General features: G+C 42.3%; 1 protein-coding gene across 2 annotated transcripts in view; it reads left to right on the top strand.

Moving 5' to 3' along the window:
• Positions 1–16,365, top strand: part of SLC17A8 (solute carrier family 17 member 8) — a 40,401-nt gene extending 24,036 nt beyond the window's left edge. The window contains exons 6-12 of one of the 2 annotated variants that reach the window (XM_045826561.1): positions 2,021–2,107; positions 2,455–2,594; positions 3,023–3,172; positions 4,107–4,239; positions 9,255–9,365; positions 13,544–13,671; positions 15,886–16,365. In XM_045826561.1, coding sequence (XP_045682517.1) covers positions 2,021–2,107; positions 2,455–2,594; positions 3,023–3,172; positions 4,107–4,239; positions 9,255–9,365; positions 13,544–13,671; positions 15,886–16,230 — 1,094 coding nt within the window. In that variant the 3' untranslated portion in view covers positions 16,231–16,365. The remainder of the gene's footprint in view (positions 1–2,020; positions 2,108–2,454; positions 2,595–3,022; positions 3,173–4,106; positions 4,240–9,254; positions 9,366–13,543; positions 13,672–15,885) is intronic. The other variant, XM_045826562.1, reaches the window with a different exon arrangement.
• Positions 16,366–17,337: the final 972 nt, after the last annotated feature.

Genomic DNA, 17,337 nt, shown 5'->3' with positions numbered 1-17,337 from the left:
GGAAACCCAGGCCTGGGGCTAGTTGGTTCTTATACTGAATTGGTTCTTATATTGGAGTTGGGAAGGACTTTAGAAAACATCCAATAGGTATTGTTTTATAGAGGAAAAAGAGGATGGGGGAAATATAAATTTCATGATGGGTAAAGACAGAACTGGGGAGTCCCTCGCCCCTCATGCAGCCATTCCCCACTCTTCACACCATTCAAGAAGCATCCGAGGGCTTCCTCTGTCCACTGTGGTGAGCACACAGAGGGATGGAGGCGCAGTCAGCTCCCCTGGGCAGTGTGGGTGAAGTGCCTCATTGGGGTGCACTCAGGGGCTGTGCGTGGGTGTGATAAGAGATTCCATGAAGCCACGTCCTAAAGGAGGAGAAAGAATTTGCTCAATAGGGAAGAAGGAGAGTTTCAAGTTATAAAATTTCCTGCAGGAAAGAATGCTTCTTACTGTGAGGAGTTCTAGGGCATTTTTGAGTGGGGGAGGCAGGCCTGAATCATTCAGTAGTTCAGCGTAAAGGCTTTGGGTTCCTACAGACCTTGGTTCCTGTCACACATAACTGTGCAGCCTCAGGCAACTTACCTTGCCTCTTCCAGCCGTGGTTCCCTTCTTGTAAAATGAAGGTGATATTGGTACTAATGTCATCAGGTCAAAAAGAAGATTAAGTAAAATCACAGGCCCAGCACAGTGCTGGGTACTCAGAAAGCACCCAGTGCGTCTTAGTTGCTGGTTACCCCCGATCCTCCCCGTCCTGGCCACTTCTCTGCATCACCTAAACAGGAGCCTTCCATCCCTCTCCCAGGGCGTTTGGTTTGGGGAAGAAGACCACTTTCTCTACAGACACACAATGGAGTTGGGTATAGCTCTTTCTGGAATGCTCTGGAATGCTTTATTGCTTTGAGGAAGTCTGAGGTTAAAAAAAAGTGCACTGTCATTCTGTACATGACAGTAGCAGTGATAGCTGGTCTTTATGCATTACTAATTATAGCTATAAAATATCTTCACATACATGGGTTATCTGCTCCTTTAGTTGACTGCCTGACACAGAGATTTCATCTCATCTTCTTCCTGAGGAACATGGTTTAGAGAGATTGAGAGACTTCCTCAGGTGTCGTGATGTCCAGATTTGGGATTCCAGGTTGGGCCTGTCATAGCCAGTCAGGCCCAGTTTGGAAAGATGGGATTTAATCCCTTTCTCTGGGGTCCCCAGACTCCCACCGCCCACAGGTCTTCCTTGACATTGCATTCTGGGATAGAAAATTGCCTTTTGCAGCTCACTTTTTCTGAAGTGAGAATTTTTTTCATTCATAGCCCAGAGGAAATTTCAGATAGCTATTTTTTTTATTTGGCTAATATTTATTGGGAGTTCGCTGGGCTCATGTTTCTCTAGCAGACATTACGGATCTGCAGGAGATGGTGGTGGCCAGGTCACTGCCTGTGTGTGCCCTGGTTACCTTGTCTAGACAAGATAGACAGTCCCATATAGGTATTTACCAGGTTAAGTATTTAGAAAGTAAGGGGGCAGATGGTCATCCTGCCATTTAACTGTTTCCTGATTTAAAAAAAAAAACAAGATTCTCAAAAGCATGATCCTTTAACAGTTTGAAGCCCCTTGTTTAAAGACGTAGGTGATAACCCTCACTACGAGCTCTGACAGGCGGATCCGTGTTTCTTCACTTGCTGTCTTCAGCACCCAATATTGTGCCTGGTTGAATTTTTCAGACTCCTCTCAGCTTTTTCTCATCTTTTTATTCCATTTTGTCATTAATTTTAATTTGTTGTTCCTGAGCGATCTTTGTTAAATCTCTCCATGGTACCTGGTTGAAGTTCAAGGGCATTCTACTAACTTTCGTCTGCTGGAAGCCCTGTTTTAAGGCACACTGGGAGTTTGCTTGTCCCTCTGCAGGGAGGCATTCTGACTCCTGCCTGGTTTGATCTGACCTCAACCCAACCACATGAACTCTGAACGGGTAGGAAGGGCTTACAGGACGAGTGGTAAGCATCTTGCAATCTTTTCCTGTCCTAGGTTCCTATGCGGGGGCAGTGATCGCCATGCCCCTGGCGGGCGTGCTGGTGCAGTACATTGGCTGGGCCTCTGTCTTTTATATTTACGGTGAGTGGTTTGACTTCATGAGTTCCCATGGGTGGCTCATGGAGATGGTATTTTACTGTATAATGGGATAGGCTAAGCGCTTCCTCTATGAAAATAGAGATTACTAACCCAAGTTTATCATATGAAAAGAATCCTTGTTTACCTATGATTCATTTAACATTTATATTAAATTTGAGTTTCTTAAGAAGCAGAACATTATCTTTCTTCAAATATCAGTGAATAACCACAAAATACTTTCTCCTAGCTGAGCATAGTATTGTTTGGGAATATTTTGAAAATTGAAAAATTTAGAGATGGAAGAAAATGAGACCATCTCATCAAGCTCTCTGTTTTTTTTTAAACTGCAGGTATGTTTGGCATCATTTGGTACATGTTTTGGCTGTTGCAGGCCTATGAGTGCCCGGCAGCTCATCCGACGATATCGGATGAGGAGAGGACCTACATAGAGACAAGTATAGGGGAAGGAGCCAACTCGGTTAGTCTGAGTGTAAGTATCCACGGAGAGGTGAAGACCTGCCTCTCTCTTCCCTATAAGAATTTCTCTGAGTGATTGCATTGTCCTCTTAAGAAAAATAACCTGTGAACCGATGGTTGCCAGATGGGAAAGGGGTTGAGGGGCTGGGTGGAAAACGTGAAAGCGCTAAGAAGTACAAGTTGGTGATTACAGAACAGTCACAGGGATATAAAGTACAGCATAGGGAATATAGTCAATAATAGTGTAATAAGTATGTATGGTGCCAGGTGGGTACTAGACTTAGAAGGGGAATCACTTTGTAAATTATGTAAACATCTAACCACTACACTGTACACCTGAAACTAATAAAAAATAGTATTGAATATCAACTGTAATTGATAAATAAAAAAATGACATGTCAATATATTCACTAAAAATCCCTTCCTATTTTTACCCTCTAGAAATTTAATACACCGTGGAAAAAATTTTTCACATCATTGCCGGTCTATGCAATCATTGTAGCAAATTTTTGCAGAAGCTGGACCTTTTATTTGCTGTTAATAAGTCAGCCTGCTTATTTTGAAGAGGTCTTCGGATTTGCAATAAGTAAGGTAAACACATAGATGCATCAGATGTTCTCGAACTTTAAATCTCTCGCTTCTACTGAGAAAAATCTTTGCATGTTAAAATAAGTTGCTGCCTGTAATTTATAATCCTGGAGGTCTGACAAGTCATACATTTTGTGCATAGTGTACATAGTTCTTTAATTTCTCCTTAGTAAGGGTCAGAGCTGTGGTAAGCTGCTTTTTAAAGATTTATGTTCTATACGACCTCAAAGTGTTTTTTTGAAGCTAACTCAAGGATGGCATATTAGACAAGGATAAAAAGATTTAACAGTGAGAGGGGTTTTTTTTTTCTTCTATAAATTACTCAGTGAATAGCAGTAAGAACCTTAAAGCTTATTTGGCAGATCATCCCCGTCTCCATCCCTGCCTTGTGTAAGTGCCCTTTTCAGTGTTCCCCGGCCATTAGGTTGCCTGTGTTTCAGGGAGGGAGGGTATGAAACGTGGAACTGACACCATCACCATAAAAGAGTTAAGCCTCCTTCTACCAGGGAAGAGAGACAGCCTGGGGGAGGTAGATGCCCGCAGAGCTGCAGGGACTGTCCAGAGTGACTAGGGGAGAGCTAACGTAGTCAAGCCACAGGAGGTTCCACCAGCGACCATTCACTCTGTGCCAAGGGTCTGACTACCATGCACCAGGCATTGCGCTGGGCGGTGGGGCCGCTGTGATGAATGAAAGTCGTCTCTGCCCTGAAGGGGCTTCCAGTCTGGTGGAGGAGACAAGTAGGTTGACCCTTAAACTCATTTACTTATTCATTGTTTATTTATTACAAAATTCGGGCCCACCAGGGTCCCACATAATTAGCTGATTGAATTTGGTGGTGCTGGGGGTGGGCAGTGTCGCTTGGTGAGTGTGCAGGGAATTAGGACAGCGCATCTCCCAGCAACAGCAAAGAATAGCTCATTGTTTCTCTTCATCCAGGTGGGTCTCCTGTCGGCACTCCCACACATGGTCATGACCATCATTGTACCTATCGGAGGACAGCTGGCTGATTATTTTAGAAGCAGAAAAATTTTGACCACAACTGCTGTCAGAAAAATCATGAACTGTGGAGGTACTGTGGATTTCATAGGTGCTTTAAAGCAGCTTTTATAGAAAGAGGTGAAACTGAACTGCAGAGCATGTTTTGGAGGTTATGTCTAATCACTGGAAAGGATATTAAAAGCCCCTAAGTCTGCCCCCTAGCAGATACTTGAATGTCCTTCACACCCCCGCCAAGTGGTCGGCCAGCCTGTATTTGTGCAGCCTGCGATATGACAACCTAGTTGGTAAATCAATACGCACCTGCAGAATGCTTCTTTCATCTGCTGTGAAGCTAAGGCAACAGGATTTCCTGTGAGAAATCTGTTTATTATTGATCTTTCCCATACATTTTCCACATATAGAATTCTTTGCTTATGTAGTTCATTCCCTTATCTCCGCCTTCCCTATCTACACGTACACATGTTAGTAAGAAACATAAGAAAAACGGTTTCTCTGAATAGTCTTCTTTCCTCTGACGTATTCTCGTGCAAGGAGTGCACACACACACTCCATTCTCTTCCCTGCTTTCTTTAGTCCCTGCTTTATGTTTTCATTTTGCAAAGGCAAAGTAGAAGTTGGGTGATTTTCCAAAAGAGGTAGATAAAGGTAGTCATGAACCCCTACAATGTTTGTGACTGATCATCTTCTTAAAACTCTACATTGTCGTATTATCTCTCTTGTTGTACTTTAAAAATTAGCATTTATTGAATGCTTTCTGTGCCAGCCATGAAGCTAAGTTCTTTACACATGTAATCTTATTTATTCCTCATAACCGCCCTGTGTAGCAAGTGGTATTATTAAGCCCAATTGTGGTGAAGAACCTAGGGTATGATGGGGTGACTTGCTCAAGTGGCAGATCATATACAAAATCCTGAAAAAGGCAAGAACAGATTTTCCCCTGTCTTTTTATATTTTGGCATAATGGACGGCTGGGGCCGGTTCTTGGGAGGCCTTGTCAACGTACGCAGGGCTCGGGTTTTATTTGAAATGCAGTTGGGAAGCAGACGGAGGGTTAAAGCAGGAAAAGGGACGTGGTCTGATTTACATTTTCAAATCTGTGTAACTGAACATATGACACCAGAGTAAAAAAGGCGACCAGCTAAGAAACTATTTCATTTTTCTGTCAAGAGAAGATGGTGGCTTGAACTGAACTAGTATCAGTGGAGGTAGAGGGAGGTGGGTAGATTTCTAAGTTCTCCAAGCCTAACTGTCTTCTTTAAAATCTGAATAATAATATTGACCTCAGATGATTGTTATAAAGGTTCAACGAGACAGCATAGACATGAATCCAGCATGGGTCCAACATATGTTAGTGCCCCTCCTCCTCCTGTGTTCAAGACACTGACAAAACAGAAGATTTCCAATGGAGACATTCAATAAATATCCACTATTCAATTGTATTTCCTACAGCCAGAAGTATGCACCCTCTAAACCTGGAACTTGGAAGAAAATTCTGGATTAAACTAGACTTGCACAACCTCTTCTAAAGACAGATGCCCTGTGGACTCTAAACCTGTTTTTATAGGAGTGTCTTGTTCATATTCAGTTTTGCTTCCATCACCTTGGCCATTGTTTCTGCATAAACGGAAATGCCAGTGTTTGCTGCTGTTGGTGAGAACTCTCAAAATTAAGTAGTACCAAAGTGCTTGTTGAGAGTAATCTCCTTCCCCTCCCCACCCCCACTTCTTCTTCCTCTTCTGCTCAGAAACTGGAATGCATATGTAGAATCTCACCAGCCTCAACTTGATCTTTAAAAGAAACACAAACAACAACAAAAAAACCCTGCTTCACATGTCTTTTCATGTGATTTTATATTTTGATATAACAGAAACAGTGAGCTCTACATAGAAAATTAAAAAAAAACACCCCACAATTGTCCCTCTTTGCTTAGCTGCAGAGATGCTAGACTAGAGATAAATACCTGAAGGTAGAGTTTTGTGCCATTGCCGAATGAGCCAGATTGATATGGACATGATGAAGCATTTGCATGATTGTCTAGAGAATTTCAGTTGGTTTCATATTTCCTAAGAAGACACATATATGACACTTTTCATCTGAGAAGACACACACTTCTTGGAGTCAGTCATCTTCTCTTTCCGTGGGCAGGAGGTGTTTGCTGCTAGAATCATTTAAAGCGATCAGATCACCTTAAGCCATGATGCTCTGTTCTAGTTTATTCTGAGTCAGGGTGCATCTCCAAGATCCTCAAAGACGGTTGTCAAATTCTCATACCTCCCTCTGGAGTCATGTGAAGTGTGACGAAGGTCAGAATTCTAGTCTGGCTGAATCGGTGGTCTGTATGACTTCAAGTTGTCTCAATATGAAATGAAAACATTTATCAGGCATTTAAATCCTATTTTTTTCTTGTTTTAGCTCTGAATAGGTTCACTTTCAAGAGTCTCTTGATTACTCCTGAAGTTCCTATTCTACCCTTAAGCTCCTGAAACATATAGTCCTATTTCTAGCACTTTCACTATAGACAGAGACCATTTAGGCCCTTAATTCTTTTTTTTTTCCTTGGAAATCTACCATTTAGCAAAGATCTTTTTTTTCTTCTTCTTATAGATGAGTCAGTGTATCACTTGCAAGTTTTATTCTTCACACAATGTCTTTGCTAACTTTCTGGTAAAACCTTTGTTGAGACCATTAAGATAAAAGAAGTTTCATCCATGTGTCTTGTTATTCAAGACAGGCCATATCTGAAACATGTATAGTGAGTATATAAAACACTAGAACTTTGCCCTATGTATAAATTAAGTTGCTGAAACAAAATGAATGGCAATGACTTGGTAGCAATGATATCAAGCCCATGGTTTAAAAAACACCTTTGGCCCATGATTTTATTGATCCTTTTTAGAGGTCCATCAAAAACAATTATTGATGCTTGCTTCGTTTCTATGATAGTTTAGAGGAAATGAACTCAGAAAGGTAGGCAACTTATCAAGGTTTACAAAAAGTGCTTGTATTTCAACTTAATTACTTTGATTCTCCTTTTTTCCCTTTGCGTTAGTCCATCTATTGAGTGTTCACTACTTGTTAGCCAGGCTCTGTACTTTATACGGTACTTCCCTTGGGAAATATCACAGTTTAGTGGGGGGAGGGGCGCGTGCAGAAACACGAGTGACAAATTACAAGGCAATGTTGAAAAGTTCTGTAAGATAAATGAGAAGAAAGAGATACCAGTCTCACTGGTGATTGAGTGCAGGGTTGTCAGAAAAGCTTCCTAGAGGAAGTAATATTTGAACTGGACTTTCAAGGATAAGATTTCTCCAGAAAAAGAGCAATAGTGGTGCGAGAGGAGTATCCCAGGTGAAGGAACAGCCCGTGAAAATACATATCGGCATCCAACAGTGCTGTGATTAGGAAATAGCTGACAGCCCTGTGTGACCTTGGCAGAGGGCTGTCCGTGGGCTAGCTGGTGGGCGGGCATGGGAGGGCTGGCAGAAGGTGAAACAAGAACAGCAGGAGGGACTTGTTCTGAAACATTATACTAATAATGTGGAAGCCTTGACGAAAGTTTTAAGTAAAGGGACAGCTAATTAGACTTGTGGTTTAGAAGGACAGTGATGTACACCATGGTGCAGAGGAAGAAGATGTGGGAAGACCAGTGAAGAGGCTATTGAAGTTGGCTGGGTGAGAGGTAATGGGGCCCGGGGCTAGGACAGCGGCAGAGGGGGAGAGGGCAAGCTGGTTTGGACAGCTGTTTCTGAGGCTGAGCCCACAGGTTCTTAGCTAAACACCAAGGAAGGGGGAGATTTTGAGATTTCTGTGTTGGAATTTTGGTTTCCGTTTGTTGAGCTGTGCCCATGTACCAGGGACAGCACTCAATACCTCAAGTACCCAATTTCATGTAATCTTCCAGAGTGCCCTGTGAGGTTGTATGATTCGCTCTGTTTTGGGGGATGAGGAATCAAAGAGGTGAAGTGACTTGTCCAAAGTCACACAACGAGTGAGTTTGAGGTGGAGTCTGAACGCAGGCCTGACTGACTCCAAAGTCTGGGTTCTGAACACGGGTGGATAGAAGATTAATTTACAAAAGAAGAAAGAGCATGGTTGTGGTGATTTGCCTTGTTTGTTTATGAGTAAAAAATAGGAGAACGGAGACTTGATAGGAGCATGTTGTCTTTGAGGTACCTACAGGACAGGCGTGGGGAGATGTCTGGAATCAGCAGACGGTCTTCAGAATGACACATTCTTATCTTCCATTTGCTAGGGCACTTTATACCTGGGAATGGTACTTATACCACCCTCTGTCTGCTGTTGGCTGAATGTGTGTGTGTGTGTGTGTGTGTGTGTGTTGTTTTATTTTTGTTTGTGAGAGGAACATCTCTAGAATTTCCTCATCTTTTTTTTTGTTGTGGAGGAGTCACTTATTCTGAATGAAAGGAACAGAAAGTACTTTTATCCTGATGCATCTTCTGTGAAAATATGTCATAGCTTTTTTTTTTTATTGTTGTTCAAGCACAGTTGTCTCCATTTTCCACCCACCCACCTCCCACCCTCAATCCTACCACCCTAATATGCTGTAGCTTTTAGACGGACACCTGAGAGCTTGGTGCACTTCTGAAAGGGAAGGATTTTGCTTTGTGCTTTTTGCTTCAAATATTCATTATAGCTTTCTAGTCACTTTCAGCAATCAATATTAGAGTATTGCCATTTTATTTTTTTTGTGAGAGGCCATACCATACAACCAAAAGGGACTCATTGGCAATATAAAGGAGTTTTAGTGTTTAGAAATGACAGGGGCAACTATCTGTGGAGCAACTGATCATACACACCCCTCACCCCAGGACTTCATTGGAGTCTCTTTGGACTACTGGGTGTTCGAGGTGCACCCGATAACATCAGAAGACTCACAGGATGCCTGGGCGATGGCAGCATAGTCATGTAGCCAGAAACACCCGGGTAATACTGTAAGCACTGTGCCAGAAAGCATGTGCTGAAAATTAAGTCCATGGAGATATTAATATAGATTCTTATTTAAGAAATTCATGAACTTGGGCTGACTGACAAGACATTTTTTACCTTTGCTGTTTCCATTCGCAGGTTTCGGCATGGAGGCAACCTTACTCCTGGTGGTTGGCTTTTCCCATACCAAAGGGGTGGCCATCTCCTTTCTGGTGCTTGCCGTGGGATTTAGTGGCTTCGCTATTTCAGGTAAAGTGTCCTCTAGGTTTCCAAATGTTTTCTGTATGTAGGTCCAGCAAGTTTGAAGAGGAAGAAAGGAAAAACATACTGGATCACCTTCCTCGAGTAGGCGGGCCCTTCCTAAGGAGCAGAAGGCACTGGCTAAAGAATTTCATCTAGTGGGGGTGACTTTGTGAGTTCACTAAGGACGGGGCTTAGGAGCCCAGTCAAGCTGGAATTGCCTGTCATTTCTCCGTTTTGGAAAGAGGCACAAAGTGCCAGTGACCCTTCTCCTTGACTCATCTCTGACTGGAGAACTGCTCGTATTAGCTCATTTGACATCTAGTCATGGGATCAGACATTTTTTAGACTGGAAAGCTTTTCTAGATTTTGTCTACTCTGTGGCCTTCATTTTCCAAACAAGGAAATGCAGGTGCAGAGAGAGGAAGCGACTTTCTGAACCAGGTTAGGACAGGTAGTAAGAATAATAACAGTGACGGCGAGCGCTGACCTTGATCTGCGTACTCTGTGTCGGACTGTTCGAAGCCCTGTGTGTGTATTGACCCCTCTAGTTCTCGCAGCTACCCTCGGGGCTGCCAGCATCCCTGTTGTACAAGAGCAGACCGCAGTCGGCTGTGCGTGAGAGGTCAGAGCACTGTCATGTCATGTCTTACAGGCTTCAGAAGATCCCCATGCAAAACTGGGTAAAGAAGTTAAATTCAGTCATTCTTCCACCTTTAAAACATGCTGTAATACTAAAAATGATCGCTTACAGAACACTTTACATACAGTGTGCCTATCTTATGACAATGGGAAGCAAATAGTAATATCACTGTTTTGCTCATGAGGTACCTAAAACCCAGAAAAGTTGGGTACTTTCCTATGGTCATACAGCTGGTGGCAAAGGAAGATTTAAAGGGCTCTAGGCCTATGCCCTTCCCATCATTCCAGGCTGCTGAAAAAAATCAGAGTGGTAATATTCCAGAACAGAAAAATATGGAACTTCTGGTTTAAACTACCCTGAAATAGGGGCTGCATCCTATCAAAATAAATCTGGTGAATAGTTAAATTAGGAAAAAATGTCTACTTTGAAAGTAGCCTGCAGCTGAGAACATGGGTGTACATAGATCTGGGTTTGAGACCTCTCTTGACTACTTACTATTTGTGAAAGAAAAAGCCGCCAAGTTATTGAATTCTCAAGCCTTAATTTCTTCTATTAGAGATTGGAGAAATGGAAAGGCCACAGCCATAGGGCTGTGGTGAGGTCCCAACAAACTGAGATAATTTATGCATTTTTCACTCACAAGTCCCACAAATCAGGCACTGTTTCTGGCACGGGGATATTGCTTTGAAAAACAAAAAGATTCTGTTCTTATAAATAGTCTACCTTCTAGTGGAGATAAAGCATTTGAAACTCTCAGCCCAATGTGAGAGGCATAACAAAATTAATAACTATTCACTCTTATTGTTTAATTATTATTCACTATGGCCTTGTCCTTCTAACACTTAAGTGTACATACAAATCACCCTAGGATCTTGAGAAATGCAGGTTCTGATTCAGCATGTGCAGGTCTTAGATTCTGTCTTTATAGTAAGTTCGTCAGTGAAACTGCCGCTGTTGCTTAATGGTCCGTAGCTTTGGTAGCAGGAACAGAGCAATCGTGGCTGTTTCCAGTAGGATGTTGAAGAATACCTTCCCTATAGCCTTGTGATGCAAAAGAGATTCACATCCTGTTCACAGAGATTTTGGAATGTTTGGGTTCGTGTTGCTCCCAGATGGCCAACTAAACCACAATCAGAAGGAGTGAAACCCAGTACTCCAAATCACAGCAGCTGCCCATTTTTTTTAGCACTTACTCTGAGCTAGCCATTTTTTGGACATGGTCTCATTCAGTCCCTGTAGTAAGCCTGCAAGAAGGGTATTGTTATGTCCACTTGGCCAGTGAGGACCCTGGGGCTTGGAAAGGTGACTGAAGTGGCTGGGACTGAAGACAGTTTGTCTGAACTGACAGTGGTACGACGGGAAGGACTACAGCCACGCGGGCAAGAGTTCCCCAGGATCTGCTATTTGCCAACTTCCTGAGGAGTTAATAGGGATGCCAAGGAAGACTGGCGCAACTTAGGAACAGACTGTAGACAGTCTGTCTACAAAGAGAGTGGAGACGGGTGGCATTGAAAGATACGAGGAATGGGTGGTGCCTGTTTTGAGAAATATCCTGTGTAGAGAAGGCAGACTTTCCCAGCTTGTATACAAAAAATATTTTTTTGTCTGCTACAAAAAAATGTCTATTAATATCTCAGTTTCTCAGTGATCCCTGCCCCCCCCTCCACCCCGAATACCAGGATTGTGCAGTGAGAAACCTAAATGGCTTTTCTCACATTATCTTTAAGTGAGTTCTGGTGCCCGGACTTAGTTTTGTATCAGAATACAATACTCCACAGTCATATTAATTGCTTCTTATCTCTGGTTTCTTTTCTAATAAAGTGTTTATGACATTGAAATCAACAGTAAGATTAATTAATTTTGCAGCTGTTTCCTAATATTTCTAATTACTCTAATATATTAGAGTAATATATTACTCTATTAAAGTCTAATATATATTAGAGTAATATATTAGAATACTTAGAAATATTATAAATAATAATTTATAATATTATTATAAATAATAATATTTCTAATATGTTCTAATTGTCTGCCACTTTGATGTGAAAGAGACAGCACATTTATTAGAAAAAATGGTTTTCTCAAAATTTTTCCTGAATGGAGGTAGGAAAAAAACCCCAGCCAGTGTGCCACATTAGAAAAAAAATTTAAATCTTATTTTCAGGTTCTTTGAATAGAATAGAGAATTAAAAAGCAAAGTAGGGAAAAACAAAAATGTGAAGAAATAGAAGTTACAACCCCCTGCTGTAGTCTTATAGCTCAAGTTGATAACCAATAAAATAATGATTGATTGAGTGCCTACTATGTGCCAGACACTTTGCCAGTTCAGGGAAAACAGCGGTAGACAAGACAGATGGATACCCACCTGAAAAAACACACGTGCTGGTTTTCACCTGTATGTGCCATGTAATGAACACACATTATTTTGCTTGGTTCTTACACCAGTTCTGTAAGAATGGTTACGCCAGTTAATATAGGAACAAGGCGAGGTTCGGAAAGTGTGAATCCCTTGTCCAGGTTTGCATGTCAGTGAAGCTGCCAGGGGAGGCCCGTCTCACTCTAAAATGCACCCCTGGCAATTGGTACAGTTGGTTCTCAGGGCCCAAAGCCTCCCCTTCCACAGCCTGGCCCTTGCCCTGCCTTCGCTCCGCATGCTCCCCAAGCTTTCCATTCATTCTCTTCTCCCGATAAACAGGTGAATAGTGAGGTATTGTCATACCACTCCTTGCAGCGTTATCTTTTGACAGAAAACCTCAATAGGAGAGACTTGCCTAGTAACAATGTCACAGTGGGAGCAGTGGCAGTAATGGTAGTGATAGTGGTAGTTAACGATAGTGATACTAGTGGTAGTTAGTAGAGCTTAGTTATTTAACATGGGCGCTCACATACATACTTCCCCTGGGTCTCATATTACAGCATCTTTATGACTTAAGTAGTAATATTACCCCATATTAGAGATGAGGAAACAAAGGCCTAAAAATGACTTAAGCAGTAGAAATAAGATTAAAATCCAAATTTATGGACTCCAAATCAAGTATGTACATGAAGGTGTTTTGTAAATTACAGAGGATTCTGCCAATGTCTCTGCATTTGTATTATTTCAAAAGTGCCTGTCCTATTTGGCCAAGGCAAACTTACCTAGAGTGGCCTTTTGGGAGTGGGTGGGGCCCTGGGAGGCCTGGGAGCATATTGGAAGGCAGTTTGATTCCAATCACATTGAATGTGATTGTTTCCTCTGAGTAAATGTAATCCAGGCTTTCTGCTTTTTGGTATTTCCTAAAATGCCATTAGTTTGGAGTTCTGACCTTACATGTTACAGGTGCCATAATTTTCCATGGTAGACATTGCTAATCAATCACAGGACATTTTTCTGCTATGTGCAGCACAGCCTGACAATACTCAGTCCATTAGTAGAGTTATCCATTAGTCATATGCTAGAAGAAACCACCTAGATTGATGAGAGTTGGGGGAAGCTAAATATTTTTTAGAGCCTATTTGAAATTTTGGTCTTGACTCTGATTTTGAGGTTTGGGCTTCATTGCAGGTTTTAATGTCAACCACCTGGACATTGCCCCCCGTTATGCCAGCATCCTCATGGGCATCTCAAACGGAGTGGGAACACTCTCTGGCATGGTCTGTCCCCTCATCGTTGGTGCAATGACCAAGCACAAGGTAATGGTCTCCTTTTGGGCTATGAGTATCACAGGACTGAAATATTGCACAGATTTGAGATTTCAAAGCCCTATCCTAGCCTGTACGTGTGTATGTTTTTGGCCCGAGTCATTTGAACTTTTGTTTTTCTTTTTTTTTAAAGATTTTTATTAATTTATTTTTAGGGAGTGGGGAGGGGAAGGAGAAAGAAAGGGAGAGAAATATCAATGTGAGGTTGCCTCTCATGCACCCCCCACCTGGGACCTGGCCCTCAACCCAGGCATGTGCCCAGACTGGGAATCAAACTGGCGACCCTTTGGTTCACACAGGCCTGCACTCAATCCACTGAGCCACACCAGCCAGGGCTCTTTTCCTTCCTTCCTTCCTTCCTTCCTTCCTTCCTTCCTTCCTTCCTTCCTTCCTTCCTTCCTTCCACCCATCCATCCATCTTTCTTTCCCCTTCCTCCTCCTCCTGGTCCTTCTTCTTCTGTAATTTGTTGTATATTGATGGCAACAGGACTGGTTAATTTGGGTTCCATGTTTTCTGACCTGACAAATAAAAAGTGTGTGTGTATGGTGGGGACAAACACCATACTGTTGAGAGAGAGAGAGAGAGAGAACTGAGGCAATCAACTCAGGATGAATAAATTACTCCAGATCGTTTTACAATTCTAAGTATTTAAACTTTATAGCCAATTTCCATCTTTTGCTTAACATCTTCCAGCATAAAAATATTAGTGCTGTTTACTTCCTTATTATGAAGAAAATAAACAAGACACTAATGGCCCTTCCTAAGACCCTACAAGGGTATGACACTGGGTTGCTACTGAGCCTTTCTGTATTTACACCAGGGTGGTTGGCAGTAGAGGATCCTGGATCCATCCAAAGTTCAAGCACAGGCCACGTGGTTTCTTAGTCTCTGTCACTGGAAAGGTTTCAGGAGGCTGCTTTCTATAAGTAAGAATTTTTTTGATGTTATGCAGTTTTTAGCCAACTATTTTTTTAAGTTAGATTGCCTGTTACAAATATGACTTCAGATATTCTTCCAGCTTGTTGGAGAAGAAAATATAGGGCATTTTTTCTTATTTTTTAAAAATATATTTTACTGATTATACTATTACTGTTGTCCCATTTTTCCCACCTTTACTTCCCTCCACCCTGTACCTCCCTCTTCCACCTGCATCCCTCCCACCCCTTAGCTCACATCCATGGGTCGTACATATAAGTTCTTTGGCTCCTCCATTTCCCATACTATTCTTTACCTCCTCCTGTCTATTTTGTACCTACTATTTATGCTTCTCATTCCCTGTACCTTTTCGCTCATCCTCCCCTCTCCCCCTTCCCACTGATGACCTTCCATGTAATTTTCCTTATTTTTTGATAGAAAAAGAAAGGTGGGATTTGGGGATTTTTATAGGCAGAGGATCCACGTTTTCCCTCTCGGTTCCTGAGATGATAAGATTTACAACATGGCAATTAAATCTCAGATACTATCTTCCCCAACTTTAAAAACAAATACCCATTGTTTTTGATGATGTATTATACACAGAAAATATAATTTTAAATAGTAAGCTATTGAAGTGAACTCTGAGTATTTTCACGGTTCGAATTGTTACATAGCCAACAGTAAGCAAGAAGGAGACTGCTGATATTTAAAATGGTGGGTTCCTAAAGCAAGGTTCATTTAACCTACTAGGTGAGTGGAAACCTCATTTGTATATTCAGAGAGCTGTGAAATGGTGCTGCATGCGTTTTACATGATGCTTATTTTGTAAAGTATTTTTATAAATTAAAAGGTGCATTTTCAGCCCTGGGCAGGTTGCTCAGTTAGTTGGAGCGTCTGAAAATGCACAAACAGTTGTGGGTTCAGTCCGAGTTCGGGTCGTGCGTGGTTAGGCAACCGATGGATGTTTCTCTCTCACAGTGATACTTCTTTCTCTCTCTCTTTCTCCCTTCTTCCGCCTCTCCTTCTCCCTTCCTCTCTCTCTAAAATCAATAATAGAAAATGTCTTCCGGTGAAGATTTAAAAAATGCATTCTTATTGTAGTCTTAACTTTAATTTTTTAAATGCTCGAACTTTGTTTGGATCCTGGGCATGCTTCTGACACATGTCTTTCCAAGAAGCATGACATTGTCTTTGGGGGGACCGGCTACTCTTGTCCCAGAACATACTGTTCGTCTCTTTTTTTCTTTGTTTGGTGACAGTGTTCATCGGTACTGTGTTTCCTTGTTTAGACCCGTGAAGAATGGCAGAACGTGTTCCTCATAGCTGCCCTGGTGCACTACAGTGGCGTGATCTTCTACGGGGTCTTTGCCTCTGGGGAGAAACAGGAGTGGGCCGACCCCGAGAACCTCTCCGAGGAGAAGTGTGGAATCATTGACCAAGATGAACTAGCTGAGGAGACGGAACTCAATCACGAGAGTTTTGCAAGTCCTAGAAAGAAGATGTCATATGGAGCCACCACCCAGAATTGTGAAATCCAGGAGAAGGGATGGAGGGGACAGAGCGGGGTGACCCTGGATGAGGAAGAGCTGTCGTATTACCAGAATGAGGAGGGAAGCTTCTCGGACACATCCTAGTGTCCGAGGGGCACTCCTGTCCTCCCCTCACTGCACAACCAGAAAGTATCTGTTCCTATCGCCTTCCCCGTAGCCCAGCTTGCCAGAGGGTTCAATGCGGGGCCGCTGGAGGTGGGGGGAGGGGGAGAGAAGCTTTCATCAGCAATAGAGAAAAGAGAAATATCTTGCAATGATACTTGTGGGGATGGAGCTTGCTTTAAGCTGACAAAATAGATATATATACATGTATATATCTCAAAACCATGTTTCATTTTGTTTTTAAAGAAAATGGGAGGAAATGGGGATGTTTGGCCTGGAGGAGAGAAAACAGTAGCTGCTGCTACATTTCTGAGAGGGGCCACGCAGAGGAGGGTGTCCTGTTCCTGGTGAAGGCTGCTGCTCGTGGAGGCCCTGAGCTGTGCCAGGTGCTTTGTCAACATTCTCCTTCAATCTTCACACCCACAACGACACACATTTCTTATCCCCACTTCACAGCCAAGGAAACGAGAGCAACATGAGACTGACGTGCCCAGAGTCGTTCTGCCAGGGCCGGTGCCGAGCCTGGTGGGGTCCCAAATGTGCAGCCATTGTGGGGAAGAAGGTTTCACCTTAGGGTAGTAAAGACATTTTTAATAATGAAAACGGAAATGCAGTGGGTCGTCTTGTGCGTGACTCCACATTTTGGCAGGTGCAGAGGATGGGAACCCTTTGGGTGGATGTGGTGGCAGAGCTTTCAATCGTTGTATGAGGGACTGGATTCAGACTCTTGGGTTCCTGTATGATCTAAAACGTCAAATGATTCTGTGAATGTGTAGTGTGTGTGTGTGTGTGTGTGTGTGTTTTAATAATAAGGGTCACAGATTATAGGAGAGATTCAAATAGGTTTTTAAAAAGAGAGAAAAACAAAGCTATACAAGAGATTATATTTCTGGCAATCTCTGGTCAGAATGGCCAAGAAGAAGTAAACAAAGGCTTGGCTACTTCATTTCAACCCTTTATAATATCAAGAATGTTGTGAAGTAATGTCCCAAATTACTCATAAGTCATTAAGACATTTAGAAAGTAAAAAATCAGCTCATGCATTTTATTAGGCACAATTCTCTGGAAGAAGTCTTCAGTTTGAACAAT

Source organism: Phyllostomus hastatus, unplaced genomic scaffold, assembly GCF_019186645.2.
Source record: "Phyllostomus hastatus isolate PE091 unplaced genomic scaffold, TTU_PhHast_1.1 phas_scaffold_755, whole genome shotgun sequence".
NCBI classification, from domain to species: Eukaryota; Metazoa; Chordata; class Mammalia; order Chiroptera; family Phyllostomidae; genus Phyllostomus; species Phyllostomus hastatus.
This window is presented reverse-complemented; position numbering and strand designations above follow the sequence as displayed.